Here is an 18,970-nt window from a genome sequence, read left to right on the forward strand (position 1 = left end):
ATGGAGTAGACTCCTGAAAGTCCCATGGACTGCAAGGAGATCAAACCTCTATCCATGGAATTCTCCAGGCAAGAATAATGGAGTGGGTAGCCATTCCCTTCTCCAGGGGACCTTCCCAACCCAGGGATTGAAGCTGGGTCCCCTCACTGCAGGGAGATTAACCATCTGAGCCACCAGAGAAGCCCATATAAATAGGTTTTCGTCTCTAGCTTCTGATCAGAGCTCCAAAACTTCTGTAATTTCCTAAAAGATAAAGGTACTAAGGGCATCTTATGTTCTAATGTTTGGTCTTTGACCCTGGTTTCTGACACAGAGCTCCTAAATCTCTTGGAATTTCCTGGGTGAAATCAGAGCATCACCCCGGAACTCTGGATGGAGGTTTGTAACACTGTACAGGAGGCAGTGACCAAAACCATCCCCAAGAAGAACTGCAAAAAGGCAAAATGGTTGTCTGAGGAGGCCTTACAAATAGCTGAGAAAGAGAAGAGAAAGGCAAAGGAGAAAAAGAAAGATATAACCATCTGAATGCAGAGTTCCAAAGAACAGCAAGGAGAGATAAAGTCTTCCTCAGTGATCAATGCAAAGAAATAGAGGAAAACAATAGAATGGGAAAGACTAGAGATCTCTTCAAGAAAATAAGAGATATCAAGGGAACATTTAATGCAAAGATGGGTACAATAAAGGACAGAAATGGTATGGACCTAACAGAAACAGAAGATATTAAGAAGAGGTGGCAAGAATACACAGAGTGTGTTAGTAACTCAGTTACGTCCAACTCTTTGCGACTCCACAGACTATAGACCACCAGGCTCCTCTGTCCATGGAGTTCTCCAGGCAGGAATACTGGAGTGGGTTGCCATTTCCTTCTCCAGGGCACCTGCCTGACCCAGGGGTTGAGACCAGCTCACCTGCATTGCAGGCAGATTCTATACCATTTGAGCCACCAGGGAAGCCCCCAATGTATCTGGTATAATGGAGTATTATTTAGCCATAAAAAGGAATTAAGTTCTAAAATACACTACAATATGATGAATCTTAAAAACACACTGAGTGAAAGAAGTCAGTCACAAAAAACCTCATATTATGATCCCATTTATGTGGAGTCAGAAAATCCACTGAAATAGAAAGCAGATTAGTGGCCACCAGGGGCTGGGGAAGGGGGAATGAGAAATTAAAGTATGTGTCCTTCAATCTGTGGGCAGAACACAGAAGAACTACACAAAAAAGATCTTCATGACCCAGATAACCACAATGGTGTGATCATTTACCTTGAGCCAGACATCCTGGAATGCAAAGTCAAATGGGCCTTAGGAAGCATCACTACAAAAAAAGCTAGTGGGAGTGATGGAATTCCAGCTGAGCTATTTCAAATCCTAAAAGATGATGCTGTGCAAGTGCTGCACTCAAGATGCCAGCAAATTTGGAAAACTCAGCAGTGGCCACAGGACTGGAAAAAGTCAGTTTTCATTCCAATCCTAAAGAAAGGCAATGTCAAATAGTGCTCAAACTACAGTACAATTGCACTCATCTCACACATTAGCAAAGTAATGCTCAAAATTCTCCAAGTGAGGCTTCAACATTACGTGAACTGTGAATGTCCAGATGTTCAAGCTGGATTTAGAAAAGGCAGAGGAACCAGAGATCAAATTGCCAACGTCCGTTGGATCATAGAAAAACCAAGAGAATTCCAGAAAAATATCTACTTCTGCTTTATTGACTACACCAAAGCCTTTGACTGTGTGGATCACAACAAACTGTGGAAAATTCTTAAAGAGATGGAACACCAGACCACCTGACCTGCCTCCTGAGAAATCTGTATGCAGTCAAGAAGCAACAGTTAGAACTGGACATGAAACAATGGACTGGTTCCAAACTGGGAAAGGAGTATGTCAAGGCTGTATACTGTCACCTTGTTTATTTAACTTATATGCAGAGTTACATCATGCGAAATGCTGGACTGGATGAAGCACAAGCTGGAATCAAGATTGCCGGGAGAAATATCAATAACCTCAGATATACAGATTATATCACCCTTATAGCAGAAAGTGAAGAGGAACTAAAGAGACTCTTAATGAAAGTGAAAGAGGAAAGTGAAAAAGCTGGCTTAAAACTCAACTCAAAACGAAGATCATGGCATCCGGACCCATCACTTCATGGCAAATAGATGGGGAAACAGTGACAGACTTTATTTTCTTGGGCTCCAAAATCACTGCAGATGGTGAGTGCAGCCAAGAAATTAAAAGATGCCTGCCTGCTCCTTGAAAGAAAAACTATGACCAACCTAGTCAGCATATTAAAAAGCAGAGACATGGCTGACAAAGGTCCGTCTAGTCAAAGCTATTGTTTTTTCCAGTAGTAATGTACGGATGTGAGAGTTAGACCATAAAGAAAGCCGAGCGTCAAAGAATTGATGCTTTTGAACTGTGGTGTTGGAGAAGACTCCTGAGAGTCCCTTGGACTGCAAGGAGATCAAACCAGTCAATCCTAAAGGATATTGGTCCTGAATATTCATTGGAAGAACTAACGTTGAAGCTCCAATACTTTGGCCACCTGATGAGAAGAGTGGACTTATCTTCTAGAAAAGACCCTGATGCTGGGAAAGATTGAAGGCAGGAGGAAAAGGGGACAATAGAGGACGAGATGGTTGGATGGCATCACCGACTTAATGGATATGAGTTTGAGTAAACTCTGGGAGTTGGCAATGGATACGGAGGCCTGGTGTGCTGCAGTCCATGGGGTCTCAAAGAGTCAGACACAGCTGAGTGACTGAACTGAACTGATGGTTACACAACACTGTGACCAGATTAAATCATACATTTTTTAATGGTTAATTTTGTGTTATATGAATTTTACTTCAATAACACACACAAGGACTTCCCTGGCAGTCCAGTGGTTAAGACTCTGCACTTCCACTGCAGGGGGTGTAGGTTCCATTCCTGGTCTCCCAGGTCGAGCAACAAAGTAAGGTCCCACATGCCTTGAGGTGAGGCAAAAAAAAAAAACGAAACACACACACACACACACCCCTACAAATATAGCAGTAAGAGAATACACAAAATGACAGTAATAGTTGGATTAGAATGCTGAAACTAGGAGAAGTTGTCCTCTATATTCTTAACTTCATGTTGCTACATTGCTTTAGTAAGTATTCTAGTTTTTCTTATTTCCCAAAATAGAAAAGTCCACATTTTAGGCTAACGTTCAAAAGAGTGGGACGTAGGGAAAGTATTTTTTTTTTCCTGCATTAGTCTTAAAAGAATATAATCAATTCCCCACTTCCGGCTACAAATAGCAAAGATTTATTAATAGAAACCCATCCCATGATACTTTTTCTTTTTTTAAATAAAAAAGAAATAGGGTCAAAGTTCTGGCAAAATCATTTATCTAAAATATCTCCATCTCTAGATCAAGGCAAACTCAAACATACACTAATGTCAAACCTGGTTCACAGTGTATTAACACCCATGTGCGTGCACACTCAGTCACTGAATCATGTCCCCATGGACTGCAGCCCACCAGGCTCCTCTGTCCACAGGACTTCCTAGGCAAGAATACTGGAATGGGATGCCATTTTCCTTTTCCAGGGGATCTTCCCGACGCAGGGATAGAACTCACTTCTCCTGCATTAGCAGGCCGGTTCTTTATCACTTGGCCACCAGGGGAAGACCATTAATACCCACATATATAGTCAAAGTACACAAGAGGGAAGAGCTGTAGTGACCAAATTCCCAATACAGTATCTCCATTATAAAATACCAAAGCTTTGTAAGTTTATATATGATAAATAAATCCATAATTAAATATAGTTGGCACCATCAAAATGACATTAATGTTTTCCAAAAGCCTTAACTTTTGGACACAAGCTAAAAATTATAAAGTAGGCTCTAATACTGATTGATAAAGAAGAAAAACAAGTCTGCTGAATACTAAAATGTGAGCGCAATAAACAAAAGGTTGATTATTCAAGAAATGCCCAAAAGTAAGTTGGGAAACTAAGCTCAAATGGAAATCCATAATAACATTTATGAAGTAGTTGTAAAATTAAAACTCCTCTCTAGTATCAGTTGCAAGACCTGGTCCCAATCACTTATCCAAAGTTAAGTTTGAACCAAGCTCATCATTCTCCATACACAGAGCAAGTTTTTTGTCCTCCACATGACCTATCCTAAATTTCAGCTTAGATGCTACCTATATTCATCATAGTTCTCCAGAGAAACAGAACCAACAGAATGCACATATATAGACACAGAGATTTAAGAAACTGGTTCATATGAAAATCCAAAATCTTCAGAGTAGGCCAGTAGGCTGGAGACCTGGAGAAGAGTTGCAGTTTGAATCCAAAGGTGGTTTGCTGTAGAATTCTTTCCTTCTGGCTCAGAGGAGGTCAGTCTTTGTTCTATTAGGACCTTCAGCCTGACTGGATGAGGCCCACCCACAACCCACATCATGGGGGAGCAAATATGCTTCACTTAAAGTACAACAATTTAAATATTAATCTGGTTTTAAAAAAAAAACCTTCAGAAACATTCAGAATATCTGACGAAATACCTGCGTGCTGTGGCCCAGCCTCGAGTGGGCTTCCTTCATGGCTCAGAGAGTAAAGAATCTGCCTGCAATGCGGGAGACCTGGGTTCGATCCCTGGGCTGGGAAGATCCCCTGGAGGAAGGCATGGCAACCCACTCCAGTATTCTTGCCTGGAGAATCTCATGGACAGAGGAGCCTGGCAGGCTATGGTCCACAGGGTCGCAACGAGTCGGACATGACCGTGCAACTAAACACACAGTGGCCCAGGCAAAGTGACATAAGACTAGCCATCACACAACTCCACCAGTAATATTCCCAGGTGCTGGTAACATGTTCTTCCTTTAAAAATCATACAGCATTCCACCATTGTATACAGTTACTTCTTTTAAAATCAAAAGATCTTCAGGACAAAGATTTATATCCTTGTAATTAACACAAGTAGCTAACACAGTGCCTTAAACAGTACTGATATTTGAATATTTCTTGAATAAATTTCACAGTGGAAAAAGCTATTAAGTAAGCTATTTTCAAAATTACTGAGCACTGTTTAATAGCAAAGGAATTGAATTAAATTACACAATAAACCTACATAGAATACAATGGAAAAATGACTATTTACAGCAAAAAGAAACAACAGCTGAACATCAATAGGATGGGAAAACAGCACAGCACATGGATTTAAAAAAAAGAAAACCAACCCAGCATATATGTACAGCATTAAATGGGGGTTGGGGGAAGTGCTGAAAAGCTACATTTCGGGGCTTCCCTGGTGGTCCAGTGGTTAAGAATCTGCCTTACAATGCAAGGGACACCAATTCAATCCCTGATCTGGGAAGATCCCACATGCCATGGAGCAACTAAGCCCTTGTGCCCAGAGTCCATTCTCCACAAGCGAGTAGCCTCCACTCATTACAACTAGAGAAAGCCCGTGTGTAACAACAAAGACACATCACAGCTAAAGGTAAAATAAATAAATCTAAAAACAAACAAACAAAAAGCTCCACTTGGTATTTTTATTTTCCTTACATTTAAGCAGTTCTTAGTGCATATCCAGTATGCTATACAAACTCTTGCTGAAACTATTTGAGATACCACATATTTGGAATAAGCTGTTATATAAGGGTTTAGCACAAGGTTTAATTAAATATTAAAAGATCTTCATTTATCAAACTATCTCTTCTACAACATAGTACCCACAGACCCTGAGAGCAGGATAGTAGTAAGTAGGCTCTGGATTTTTTTTTTACTTGTGTGGGGAGCTTTAAAATATAAGATTCCACAGGGCTGCTCTTTGAATCATGTCACAGCTTGTAACCACAAACCTCCACTTTCTGCACACCTTATACTCTCTGCTTTGGTCCATTCTTCACCCTTATCCACACTACTTCCTGTTAGGGACTAATACTGTGCTAAATAAAACCATCTGTCTCCAGCCTGTGTAATCCCTTCTTGTCAGTACTTCAGACCTGTACTCCCCAACAGAGACTTTACTATTGACCTCTCTGCAGTATTCTCAATCTCCTCAGTGCCATCACAGGCCAGTCACTGGTGACTCTAAGATAACAGAGTTCATGGCCCAGATAACTTTCCTCTCGGCTTTTCAAACATATTCTTAAAACCAACTCCTTATTACTTAATTCTAAAAGTGAAAGTAAACTCCTCTTTGACTAAAAAGACTCCAAATGATCTTGTCCTTTTCATTAATACATTTCATATCTTCATTCATTTTCTCCCCTCTTACTCACAGTTTTGGGGTAAAAAAGACTTCTACATTTCTTTCAGCCCAATGTCACCTTCCATGATTATAGATTTGAGACCCTGCAACTTCACTTGCTTCCTCCCAGTGGATTATTAATATGTGCAGATTTACTCAAGACACACCTTTCTTTGTTCAACCATTAGCATTTCAGATTGAGTACAAGGAAATAATGACTAGGCTAAGAATTTAGAAAGAGTGCCATGAAGAGAGAATTATAAAACCAAAAGGCACTTTGATCATTTAGATGGTGATGTAAAACAACAGCAGCGATAATGCAAAACACAAAAATTAGGACTTTTTTGAAATGGCAAACAGGAAAGATCCTGAAACAGTTCTATAAAGCATAGGACAGCAAAAGTAAATACTTACTTATTAATTATTAATACTTACTATTACTAATCTGAGAGAATAAAATATCTTCAATACCATCTTCATTTATCATAGTGTCCTTTCCTATAAAATGTCAAGTTCAACCACATATTTTCTGACGAAGGAGACTTTTCAGAAATAATAATCCTTCATGCTATCAACAGTTAATTTGTTAAGCACCAAAGACACAAGGGGGGGAAAGATGCTGAAAAATAGCCTATAGTGAAAAATAAGAGAAGTTTGCTAAGCACAAAAAGAAAACAGAAGATAAACTGCAAACACAGAAGATGCAATATACAGTCTCTGACTAGGGTAACTGGGGAAAGCTTTGAAGGAGTGAGGATACTCAAGTAGCATCTAGAAGGATAAACCTAACTCCCTCTTGCTCCTTTCCTAATTTTGGTGGACAGGAATTATTATAGGTATTATCATTCAATACTGTCAGCTCAAATTGTCCCTCAGTCACAATTTTTGCACAATGCTGTCAGCATAAACATCCTACAGCTGGACTCCGACAAATCACTTGACTGGCTAAAAACTTTCCAGGGCTCCTTACAACCCACCTGATAGCTCAGTTGGTAAAGAATCCGCCTGCAATGCGGGAGACCTGGGTTTGATCCCTGGGTTGGGAAGATCCCCTGGAGGAGGGAACAGCTACCCACTCCAGTATTCTGGCCTAGAGAATTCCATGGACTGTATAGTCCATGGGGTCACAGAGAGTTGGACATGCCTGAGCTACTTTCACTTTCACTTTACAACCCACCAAGAAAACTCAGACTTGTTAGTGTGCTATTCAAATGACAAACTGAATAAACTAAGATAAATGTAGCAGGGGAAGAAAAATAAAAGGGGAGGGAGGGCTTGAGTCTGTTATCTGACACATTTTCACTGGGACTTGAGCCTTCCAGAGCTGTTGGTTCTCTTTCCTTTGTGACTTTGTTCTCAATCTGTCGCTTTGTCCAGTTCTTCAATAGCCATCTAAGGAGTAAGGGAAGAACATTCCAGTCAAGGGAACCCTGTGAAAAGGCCCCAAATCTGAAGGAACCTGACTGATCTGAAGACCTAAATGACAACTAGTGTGGTCCAACCTTTAAGCAAATTGCGTAGTGCTGTGGCTGGTCAGGACAGGAGTCTGGGACTTTGTAGTTGTCTGTGTGTTCACTTTCCTGACAGGCTGCAAAACTCCCTGTGACCTAGGATTGGACACTTCTTCCTAGACATCCTCTTCATGTAGCTAACTGTGACTATCTGTCAGGCCCTACCTTAGCTGCTGGGCCCTCAAGAACCTCGTCTTTGTGGCTCTTTGGTTTCCTAGCATACAGCACAGTGTCTAACATGTAGTCACAAAAGGTGCTCAGCAATTCTCCTGAATGGACATAATAAGCTCCAGGCACGTGCAAGCTTCCCTTATGCCCCCTGTGCACCATACTGTCTTTGGCATGGTAGGTACCTCTGCTCCTAAATGTGCTGAGGTTTCTCCAGAATCTCTAGTTTACCCTCACCAGAGTACCAGGATCAGAGAGAAGTAGCTATCCAGATGTGGGAAATGCTAAAGGGGCTTTGGAAATCTGACCACTGTTGAAACAAATTTCAAGTTAATCTTCCAGTTCTGACCTCTATCTTCACTCAATTCCTATAGCCCTTGTTTTCACTGTACATGATGATGCCAATTCCTGAGACTTTTAGGAGTTTGGTTGCAAATCGGGCTTACTTCTTGGCTTTACCTACCGTCTCCTTAGTCTGCAGCTAAATTCTGCTAAGAAGACATTTAAACTCAAAAAAACAAAAACTTTTTTTTCACCCTTCAAAATTTTGTTGCTGTTGTCCCCTTTCCAAATCTACTTTGTCTTTTATGGGTTTATGTGTTTTAAAAAATGCCTTCTCATGTAGTTTCAGTTAAGACTTATAAACAGGAAGAAAAAGGAAAAGCATGTCCAATTTGCAGTCTAAATTTAGCCTCAACCCTCTAAGCTGCTTTGTTGGGTATTCTTCCTTGTGGTTGGTTTTGTATTTTAATCTCCCAAAGATATAATCAACAGACAGAGACATAAAAATATTTTTAAAAGCAAATTAATTAATTAAAAATAACTTCATCCAATAGGAGTTAAAAAATAAAACAAAAAACACAGGAGTGAAAGAGAAACTAATCTGAGAGTTGGACAAAGACAGCAAATTTACTAGGTTAAAGAAACTTGAGTCTTCAGATTTACAAGACTCACTGAAACCACTCAGGAAAAACACACTTCAGCGTGGCAACATTTTTAAACTCCAAGAACTTCCAGAGAGAAAAGTGAGAATCAAATTGGCATCAGCAACACCAGAATGTTAGAATACAATAATCCAATAATTTAAAATGTCCATATGAAAAAACAATCTGAATTCATAATAATATAGCCAGTCAATCAAGCAATCAAGAAAAACAGAGGTTCACTAAGAAAATTTGCCACCCACACATCCTATTTTTTTTTTTTAATGACAAAGATGCACTTATGCAAAACTGAGGGGAAAAGAAGCAACTAAGAAGTCAACGTGGTAAATAAGAAGCAGGAACCACTGCATGTCTCCGAATAGACTGGACAGAGATAATGCAACAGAGTAAAGTAGCAGAGGTGGTAAGAAGTAAAATTCTGCATATATCTTGGGATTAGTTGACAAGATCAGAAACAAGCACTGTGAGAGAAATTAAAGGATGACTCAGAGATTTTTTTTTTTATCTGAACCAACTAAAAGAATAAGTTGTCATTCGATTAGAAGGAAAGGACTAGATGAAGAAATAGGTGTGGGACATATTGAATGGGAGGTGCCTAGTAGACATCCTTCCAGGTGGAAATACTAAGGAAGCCAATGGACACACAAGTCAGGAGTCTGCAGGAGGGGTGCAGGATGGAGGTAACAATCATCTACAGACAGCATCTGAAGTCATGAAATTCAGAATGAAATCAAGAGAAGAGTGCACATGATAAAACAAGGAAACAATCTGCAAACAATACAAAAGAAAAAGGGAATAACAGAGTGAAGATGTGAACTATGAACTAAGCCCTGGCACCCGCCAACAATGGGAGGACTAGGAGTTGAAGAATCACAAAGGAGACAGTGAGGTCTAAGAGAAAACTAGGATGACATCAGGGGAAAAAACTGTTAGAAGCAGAAGAGATCGACTGTGCAGTATATTGCTGATCAGTCAAGTAGACTGAGGATAAGAACCAGCCACTGAATTCAGCAACATGGAAATCTTTGCTAACCTTGATACAGCCAACTTGTTTAAGGAGTTTTGGGGTAAAGGGAAGGGGAGAGATGGGGCAGTAGACAGAAAAGAGTAACTGCATTAAGAATAGCAGTGTTTTTGTTGTTGTTGTCGCTGCTGTTTTTAAGATGGGTGAAATAACAGCATATCTGTGAGTAGACAGGAAGGGTCTGGTAGAGAAGGAGAAACTGAATATGCAGGAGAGGCTGTTGGAGCAATGTCCTTGAGTCATCAAGAGGGGATGAAACCTACTGCACAAATGCATGGGTGGCCTTAGGAGAGAACAGTTTATCTAAACTGACCAGAGAAAAGGAGAGGTTTGGGACAGATGTAGGTTACTGGGTACATGTGGGATGAGTTGAGCAAAATTCTCTTCTGTTTGCTATTCTCTCCTCAAATAAAGCAGCAGCAAGGTTCACAGGCTGAAAGTGAAGATGGGGGAAGAGATGATAGAAGTCTGAGGAAAACAAGGAATGGAATGGTCATGTATAAAGCCAGAATGAATGGACTAAGGACATACTATATATATAATATACAGGAAGTAACCATGATTTCTGGGCTTAGTGAACATAAATGCACAGTGAAACTGGCCAGCATGTCTGTGCTGATATAATCAGGGCTGTGAAGTTTGTACAACAAAGTGGGAGGGGAAAAAGAGGGTTGACAGTATAAGCTCTGTTCTGACTGTAACAACTCCTCATGGAATGAAAACAGGTGGTAAAGTTATAAGGAGAGTGTGGGTCAATGAAAGTAATAAGATCAACAGACTGTAGGCTACAGTAGATCTGAATGACTTATGGAGATGGGTTACCTAGACAAAGATGGAGATAGTGGCTGGAAATAACAATGAGAAAGCTACTCTATTAAGCACTGTAACAAATGAGTTCACTTCTGGTATTATCTCATTTAATTCTGAGAATGACTCTGAAAGATGCACATCACTATCCTTACTTACAATATGAAGTTAAAGCTGAGATTAAATTACTTGTCCAAGGTCACTACTAAGTTTTCCAACTGGCCTTTTAGGTCACATTTGCTTCCAAAAGCAAACACTCCACAAAACTAGAATAAATCTTTGTGAGTAAAATACTTCACAGACTAACTCACACTTGATCCATTAAAAATTTTAATTCATTGATATCCAGTTTTTAAAATGGCTAACTGAAGTACTACTTTAAAGTATCACAGAGAAAATAAAAAGTAAATTGCTCCTATAGAGAGCACCTTCTATCATGGAGTAATAAATTCAAGTTAAACCATCTACAGTTACTGCTATTACTACTTTGGTACTGAGTTAAATACAAAACTCTTGCTATGTGTCACACAGGTAAGATCTCTTTACTCTTACTACTTCTTTTCTTCTACTATTATTTTCTTCAGGCTTTATGTTGTTTGCTTTACTTCCAATTCAGATAATCATGTCTTGGGACATCCCTGATGGTCAAGTGGCTTCCCTGAGCGCCCAATGCAGGGGGCCTCGGTTTGACCCCTGGTTAAGGAACTAGATCCCACATGCCACAACTGAAGACCCTGCAGACTGCAAAGAAGACTGAAGATCCTGGTGCAACCAAATAAAAAAATAAATATTTAAGAAAAAAAAAAGAAAGAAAGAAAAAGAAAGCCATGGCTTTTCTTACTCTACTGGAAAATGTACAGTTAGTTTCTGGCACCTGACCTGAGACTCTCAGAATTACCAAGGATTTCTGTGGACTATGCAACAACAACAAACTGTTTCCAAGGCTCCAAGTTCTGGCAATCTCACTAAGTAGGGCAATCAAAAGAAACTGCAGCATTAAGTTTCACCAGATCTTTGCTGTTCCTAAGTAGTCCTTTTGTGAATTGCTAGATTCAGATTCCCAAATCAGAGAGAAGGCAAGAAATCAATAAAGCACTTCACAGGCATTTCATCCAATACAAGCTCTCCCACTCTCTGTGGAGTTTATGGCTATGTGGATAATTAACAATCAAGAAGTGAGTAAGCTATGCCAATGGGCAATATAACCCATTACCAACTTACCCACTTTTATATTCCTCCACCAATCACTTGATTCTTTAAGAACAAACTGTTTGTTTTAAAAGCAGCTGGCTTATATAATCATTCTTCCTCATAAAGTCTCTTTTCCTAATTCAATGGCAACATGATTTTCATTTTAAGGGTTTATTAACCAGGTACAGTTAACTAAATGTTATTATATAAGAATTTTACTCACTTTAGTCTATTTTGGCTACCTGATGTGAAGAACTGACTCACTGGAAAAGACCCTGATGCTAGGAAAGATTGAAGGCAGGAGAAGGGGATGACAGAGGATGAGATGGTTGGATGGCATCACCAACTCAATGGACATTAGTTTGAGCAAGCTCCAGGAGTTGGTGATGGACAGGGAACAGGCATGCTGCAGTCCATGAGGTCACAGAGTTGGACACGACTGGGTAACTGAACTGAACTGAGTCTATTTTACTTAAATACTTTTAAAATCCACATACATAATGTTTATAGGATATGTGAGTTTCTTCCAACTTTGAGATTCCCACAGTGAGAAACCTTCAAAAGCTATAAGTATCCTTTCATTCATTCAAATATTTACCAAGGGTCTGCTCTGTGCCTGGCACTATTCCAGCTGCTGAGGACAGAGCAATGAATGAGACAAAACTCTTGTCTTTACAAAGCTTCCATTCCGTGGGGAATCTCTTGGTATCCAGGATCTATTATGTGTTTCGGTGTCATATTCACAAATACAAGTGCATATACAATTGGAAGTATCCTACAAACTACTGATGCACACCCTCACTTTGCAGTTCCCTCAAACATTCTAAATTGATTCTTCCTTTAAATTTTAAATGAAAATTATAATTGAGCTTGAGTCATAAGGTGAAAAACTCTGTCTCCCCAACAGTGTCATTTATATCATGCTTGTCTTAAGATTTTATCCTGGACTTCTCTGGTGGTACAGTGGATAAGAATCTGCCTGGTTTGGGAAGAGTCCACATGTCACAGAGCAACCAGGCCCATATGCCACAACTACTGAGCCTGTGAGCTGCAACTACTGAAGCCCATGCACCTAGAGCCTGTGCTCTGCAACAAGAGAAGCTACTGCAATGAAAAGCCCATGCAGTACTGTTCGCAGTAACTAGAGAAAGCCCAAAGACCTAGCACGGTCAAAAAAAAAAAAAATATTGTATTCTCTTATATTCCCATTCTCCAAAATTTCTTACTGTTGGTGGAGGGAACATACTTTATGTATTTTAATTTTAACAAGATACAACTGCAAACATGGAATCTGGAGATATCCCCAAGAGACTTCTATAAGATTAATAAATTAAATGCTAAATAACTTTCATTTATGCATTCATTTAATAAATATCTGTTCATCCCAGGGGCTCAGACTCTTTGTGGGGTTGCAAGGTGGAGACAATAAACACATGCAAATAAACTAAGATGATTACGTGTAGGTCATGATCAGTACTAGAAGAAAAAAAACTCAGACCCGTGATAAAGACCTTAAGAAACAAACAGCAATCCAGATTATCTATTAACATACTTATACTGACATTAAATTCTTCCTTACTTGCCCTTAAAACTTCCTGACATTGATTTAGAAGATTCCAATATATCAAAGTTCATCAAACTTAACCTCAATTTCACTTTTACAGAACTAAACCTCGTCTGTGAAACCTCTAGCAGAAAATAAAAGATAACACCTATTTGGCAGTACCTCTGGCATTGGGCTTTTGATTATATACAGAGGAACCATACAATTTATTATCCAAACTGCAAGATTTTCAAGAGAGAAAAGGAATGTTTTAACAATTTCGCCAGAATAACAGACACAAACAAGGACTTTTCACCAGGGCAAAACAGGCCATATGGTCATCCTAGTTATATACTACATCAAACAGAGCTAGCCCAAAATATCAAGAATATTTTATAGTTTCAGATGGATTTAAATTGTAAGCAATATCCAAGTAAAGAACCTAAATTATAATCTGTACCATATAAGCCAAGTGACTTCCTTACTAAATTTAAAGATTTAAATACCTACAGAAGCATTACAGGCCTAAATGTGAAAAGGCAAAATAGAAAAGTTTTGAAAAGATAATCAAAGTAAGTCCATGACCCTGGGGTAGGGAAAAGCTCCTTTAAAAAAAAAAAAACAAGGACAAGAAACACTAGTCACAATGGAAAAGAGCGGTAACATATTTACAATAAAAGGAAGACCTTCTAGTCACCAAAAGAAAACATTAAGTGGGAAAAGATACTTGCAACAGATACATTCAGCAAAGGATTCATATTCAGAACACTGAACGAAAGAACAACAACAACAACGTGCATTTCAACAGGAAAATGGGCAAAAGATTTCAAAGGCACTTCATGAAAGATGAAATCCAAATGACCAAGATATGAAAAGGTGTTTACCTCACTAGTAATCAAGAAGATTAAAAACAGGTACAAATACATACCCACCAGATTGGATAGATTCTGCAATTCAAAGTACACAGCATAAAGAAAATTACATAAACATGCATCAGTAAACTCAAACACAAAGGTATTGTTCATAATTGCCAAAAAATGTAAACAATTTGAATAGCTTCAGAACATTCAAAGCAACTGGAGAAATAAACAAGTTATATGCATGATGGGATACTATGTTACAACAAAAGCCGAAATAAATATATGCAACATGATTCCATTTATATAAAGTTCGAACAGGGACAAAACTCTTATCATTCAGAGATGTAACTTAAGTGATAAAACGATCAATGTCAGAATAACATTTTTTTTTTTACTTGAGGGAAAGATAGTCAGGTTTTACTGAGATTAATTTGTTTTTTTTTTATTTTTATTTATTTATTTATTTATTTTTATTTATTTTAGTTGGGGGCTAATTGATAAGGAAGCTGTGGTACATATACACAATGGAATATTACTCAGCCATTAAAAAAATACATTTGAATCGGTTCTACTGAGATGGATGAAACTGGAGCCCATTATACAGAGTGAAGTAAGCCAGAATAACATTTATAGCTAGCTTAAGAATGCAGCAGTTGTTGATGGGAAGATGCAGGGGTGGGAGGCTTGTGGGATGTTGGCAAAGCCTGTCTTTCCCTGGGTGGTAGTTACAAGGACCTTTGTTTAAAAATATTTCATTTTTGTATCTTTACAACATGTGTGGTTGTATTTCACACTGAGGGGGGAAAAAAAAACCCTCTCTCTAAAGGGGAAAAGGATTAACGTCCTAAAGAGAATTCTAAGAATGTTAAAGAGATAATTCATAGTTTAAAAAGAGTTAGCAAAGATCTCTAAATCCAAATACATACTGTATTCTAAACACACTGTATTCTAAAATCGATGAATAAACTTTTGTTTTCATCCGTTGGACTGTCACTCTTCATCCAAATTTTGAAAAAGGTGGAATTTTGGATATCATATTACTCAACAAATCACGTAAATTCTAAAATCTTAACACCAAACATCCCACTTCTAATTATGAAAACTGAAATAAGTACCTGGTTGTTGACTGGACAGTTACAAAGCAGTTTTAGATTAGAAACTGCTAAATAGAATAATAGCCACATTTGGTAACTCCAATTCTTGCAAACACAATTCCCAAACCTCTGTTATACATTCAACAACTCAAATTTCTTTAGGAAAAAAGAATATATTACGTACGTGGGATTAAGCCATAAGAACAGACATAAATTAAATCAATGATTAAAAAAACCTTTTCCAAAAAAAAAACCACACCTTTTCATTGCTATATAGATGTTTTTAGGTTCTTGCATAAAAGAATGTATGCAAGATTGGGCCAAACAAAGCTTTTTTTAAAAAAACTATTAAACCATTTTAATGAGAAATACTGTTTTCAGCTTGTATGTGGCTCTCATCAAAAACTTTAGAAGGCCCTTTTCACAAGTCCACAAAACCATACAAATTAAAACTATACAGCTAAATATGCACGCGGGGCGGGGAGGGGAACGGGTGGGAGAGGAGAGGAAAGAAAATTTAGAGAAAATAATTTTAAGACTCCCTACCCAGACAGAAAATTTGTTCCAACAATAGTGTTTTAAAAAGGATGTAACAGGGAATCCAAAAAGTATCTTTAAAAGCTTGCGTGATACCGCGAAATGACTACCCTATCGGTCAAAGACTAATCTTTTTCTTAAAAATAGATTTAGAAAATTTTCTTCCTATCGCCGGACTTCTCTCCTTACCATGCTATTCTTTCTGTAACTCTCCCAAATGTGTTGCGAAAATGACCTTAGTTATTTTGCTTCCCTCTCCTATATGTTCCCAAAACTTGTGAGGTTTATTTTAAGATTAGGAGCTAAAGTTTATTTTTTTCCTGGTTTCCTAGCGCAACCAAAACCCAGACTCGTGAACGGAAACAAAACCCACAAGACTGGGCGATGGTACATACTTTGGGGTGGACACCTTCCTCCCCGACCTCAGAACTCTCGGACCCAGAGAGTCTCCACGGGGGTCGGTCAGCGCCCACTGCCCACTTAGATCTGCCCTGGGAAGGGACCCGGAAAAAGCTGGCACCCTTCTTCCCACCGATTTCCAAAAACAAGGCCGAAAGGAGAGCAGCAAACATTTGAAAAGAGATAGTTGCACAACAGGTTTGGAGAAGGATTCCGGTTTAACAGGTAAATACCACACAGGAGACAAGTGGGATGGGATCTGCTCCAGGGTACCAATGGCATTTCGAGGCCGTCTGCGTCGCAGGGGAAACCCAAAGTTTGGGCACATTACTTAAAGTTCACCTGAGGAATATGCAACGAATTGAAATTAAAAACGCGAGAAAATGGGTGCTGGAGAATCAGCAAATTAGCGCTTTAAACTCAGGCTGGGCGGAAAAATTCTTTGAATACTCAGGCTTTGTTTGGTGGTTAAGAAGACAGAACCACCGAATTTCGGAGTTGGAAGACGCGTATCTCCGTGTTCTTCGGCCCGTTCTCGGACTTCAGGGCTGCCCCGCCCGCCCGGGCCGCGGTCCTTAATCCCCGGATCGAAGGCGGAAGCCTGGGAGCCCCGGGGAGGCCGCGGCCCGGCCCGGCCCGCGACGCCGGGGCCCGGACGGAGGGAAGGGAGCGGCCCCCCAAGGAGGACGGTGGAGCGGGGAGGGAGGGAGCGAGGAGGTCGCGAGCCGAGAGCTCGGCGCAGCCCCCGAGCGCTCGGCCCGGCTTCCCACCCCGAGGCCCGCCCCGACATACCTTTGGCGAGAGCTACCGTAGAGTTCTCGGTGTCGATAGTGTAGAGGATGCCCTCGTAGCGGATCTCCGCCTTGGAGATAAGGCTGATCTTGCTGCCGATGTAAGGGGTGCCCCCGCTCATGGCGCCGCCGCCGCCGCCGCTCCCGGCCGCTCGCAGAGAGGCAGATCCCACGCCGCTGTGGCCGCTTCGCTCGCCCACTTACTCCGTAGGCGCCTACAGCAGTCGCCTCAGACCCAACATGGCGGCGGCGCCGGCTCCGCTACCCTCCCCCAGCCTCCCGCCCTCAAGCCGCGGCGCGGCGGCGGCGGCGGCGGCGGCAGCGGCGGCGGCGCGGGGCATGCTGGACTGGGAGGCTGAGCTCTCGCGAGACTCGCCTGGCGGCCGGTGTCTCAGGGCTCCTTCGCGGCCTCGGAAGTCCTAGCTTTGCTGCTTGGCCTGGTCTGTCGTTGTCTTTCCCCGAGGCCTGAGAGGAGATCTAGGGAGAGGCCAGGTGCCTCGGAATGTAAGGATACTGTGGGCTGGCGTGGCGCCGCGCGCGCTCCTCCCGACCTCCGCTGTGGCCTACGCCATTTCCAGACCCTTTGTAACCTGTCCTGAGTCCGGTGTCATTGCAAAAGCGGATCCTTCTAGCTGGAAAATTCCAACGTGCTTCGAAGCTCTTGGTGAGCACCTCTGAGACCTGGTCATTTTCCTTTGGAAGCAACTGCGCCCCTCATGGAGCCATCATTACAGCATCTGTCACCCAGCGAGTCTCCCCTCTACTCCCCTTCGCTGCTCCCAGACACGGGATTCTGTCCAAAGCTTTCAAATGGTTCTCATTGCTTTCAGTGCCATTGCACACAGACCAAACCCTACTGTCTCCAGTTTTGTTCAGTTCTGTGAACTCTGGATTCATTTAAGCCATAGCATTGTTAACTTAAAAAAAAAAAAAAAAGCTTAATCTAAGCCTGAGAATTGTGCGTTCTTCTGGGGGGGTTTGCTGAGGACTTTAGTCTGAAGATAGCCTCTCAGCTCTGAGGGACTGCTCGGAAGAAGTAAGGAAGGAGCCAGGATATATAGAAGTTTTTGAAAAACAGCACAACAACAAACCCAAGTAATTTAACATCAAAAGATTACTCTTAAAGAAAAACCAGACATCTCAAGTTAATGAATTCAACACTTTTCTGTGTATGGGAAGAAGTTAGAGTCTGGGCTTTTTGAAATCATTTCCTTAACTATCTAACGTTAATAAACCTTTTCTCCATCCTGAATCCCCTCAGGGTGCACAGCTGGGGGTGACTACAGTGGCTGATGGCTTGATAGCTGCCAAATCCTTTGGTTACTTATATGTCAGGGGACATCCACAGCCTCTTCAGCATCTCTAGTTGAATGTCTGATTGGCAAGTTTGTGTGTCTGAAGATCTCCCCTCTAAACCTAACCTTGCCACTCAAGGTGTTCATCCTTATAATAGTGGGACTTCTCACTCAGGCCTGTATCTGTTCTGACTGCGAAAGTCTCTCTTTTTCAAGTATAGACTGTATCCTGAATCTGATCATTTCTCACCATATCCACCCCTGCCCTACAACAAACCACCCAGAATTAATGAAACAGCCTCCTAGAAGACCCTTCTACCTCTGCTCTTGTCCCCATAATTCTCAACACAGCAGCCAGAGGGATCTTGTTAAGATTGAAGTTAGATTGTATCCCTCCTCTACTCAATACTCCTCGCCCCAGTGAGCTTATGTCACACAGAATGAAAGCTAACTAGACTCCTTACTTTGCCCTATAGAGACGTACATGATTTAGTCCCTTGTTTCCTTGCTTCACCATTCTGTTCTAGCCATCCCCTTTTCACCTCAGACTTGCCCACTTCATTCAGA

At 40.7% G+C, this 18,970-nt stretch overlaps 1 protein-coding gene across 21 annotated transcripts in view; it reads right to left on the reverse strand.

Moving 5' to 3' along the window:
* LSM14A (LSM14A mRNA processing body assembly factor) overlaps positions 1 to 17,381 on the reverse strand; it is a 53,311-nt gene extending 35,930 nt beyond the window's left edge. For all 21 annotated transcript variants that reach the window (XR_014061025.1, XR_014061024.1, XR_014061026.1 and 18 more), the window contains exon 1: positions 17,110 to 17,381. Coding sequence is in view for 18 of the 21 variants with exons in the window: in XM_081517182.1 (XP_081373308.1) it covers positions 17,110 to 17,230 (121 nt within the window). In the remaining 3 variants the exon portion in view is untranslated. The remainder of the gene's footprint in view (positions 1 to 17,109) is intronic.
* Positions 17,382 to 18,970: the final 1,589 nt, after the last annotated feature.

Source organism: Giraffa tippelskirchi, chromosome 7, assembly GCF_054371585.1.
Source record: "Giraffa tippelskirchi isolate mGirTip1 chromosome 7, T2T-mGirTip1v1.2.pri, whole genome shotgun sequence".
In the NCBI taxonomy this organism is placed as follows: Eukaryota; Metazoa; Chordata; class Mammalia; order Artiodactyla; family Giraffidae; genus Giraffa; species Giraffa tippelskirchi.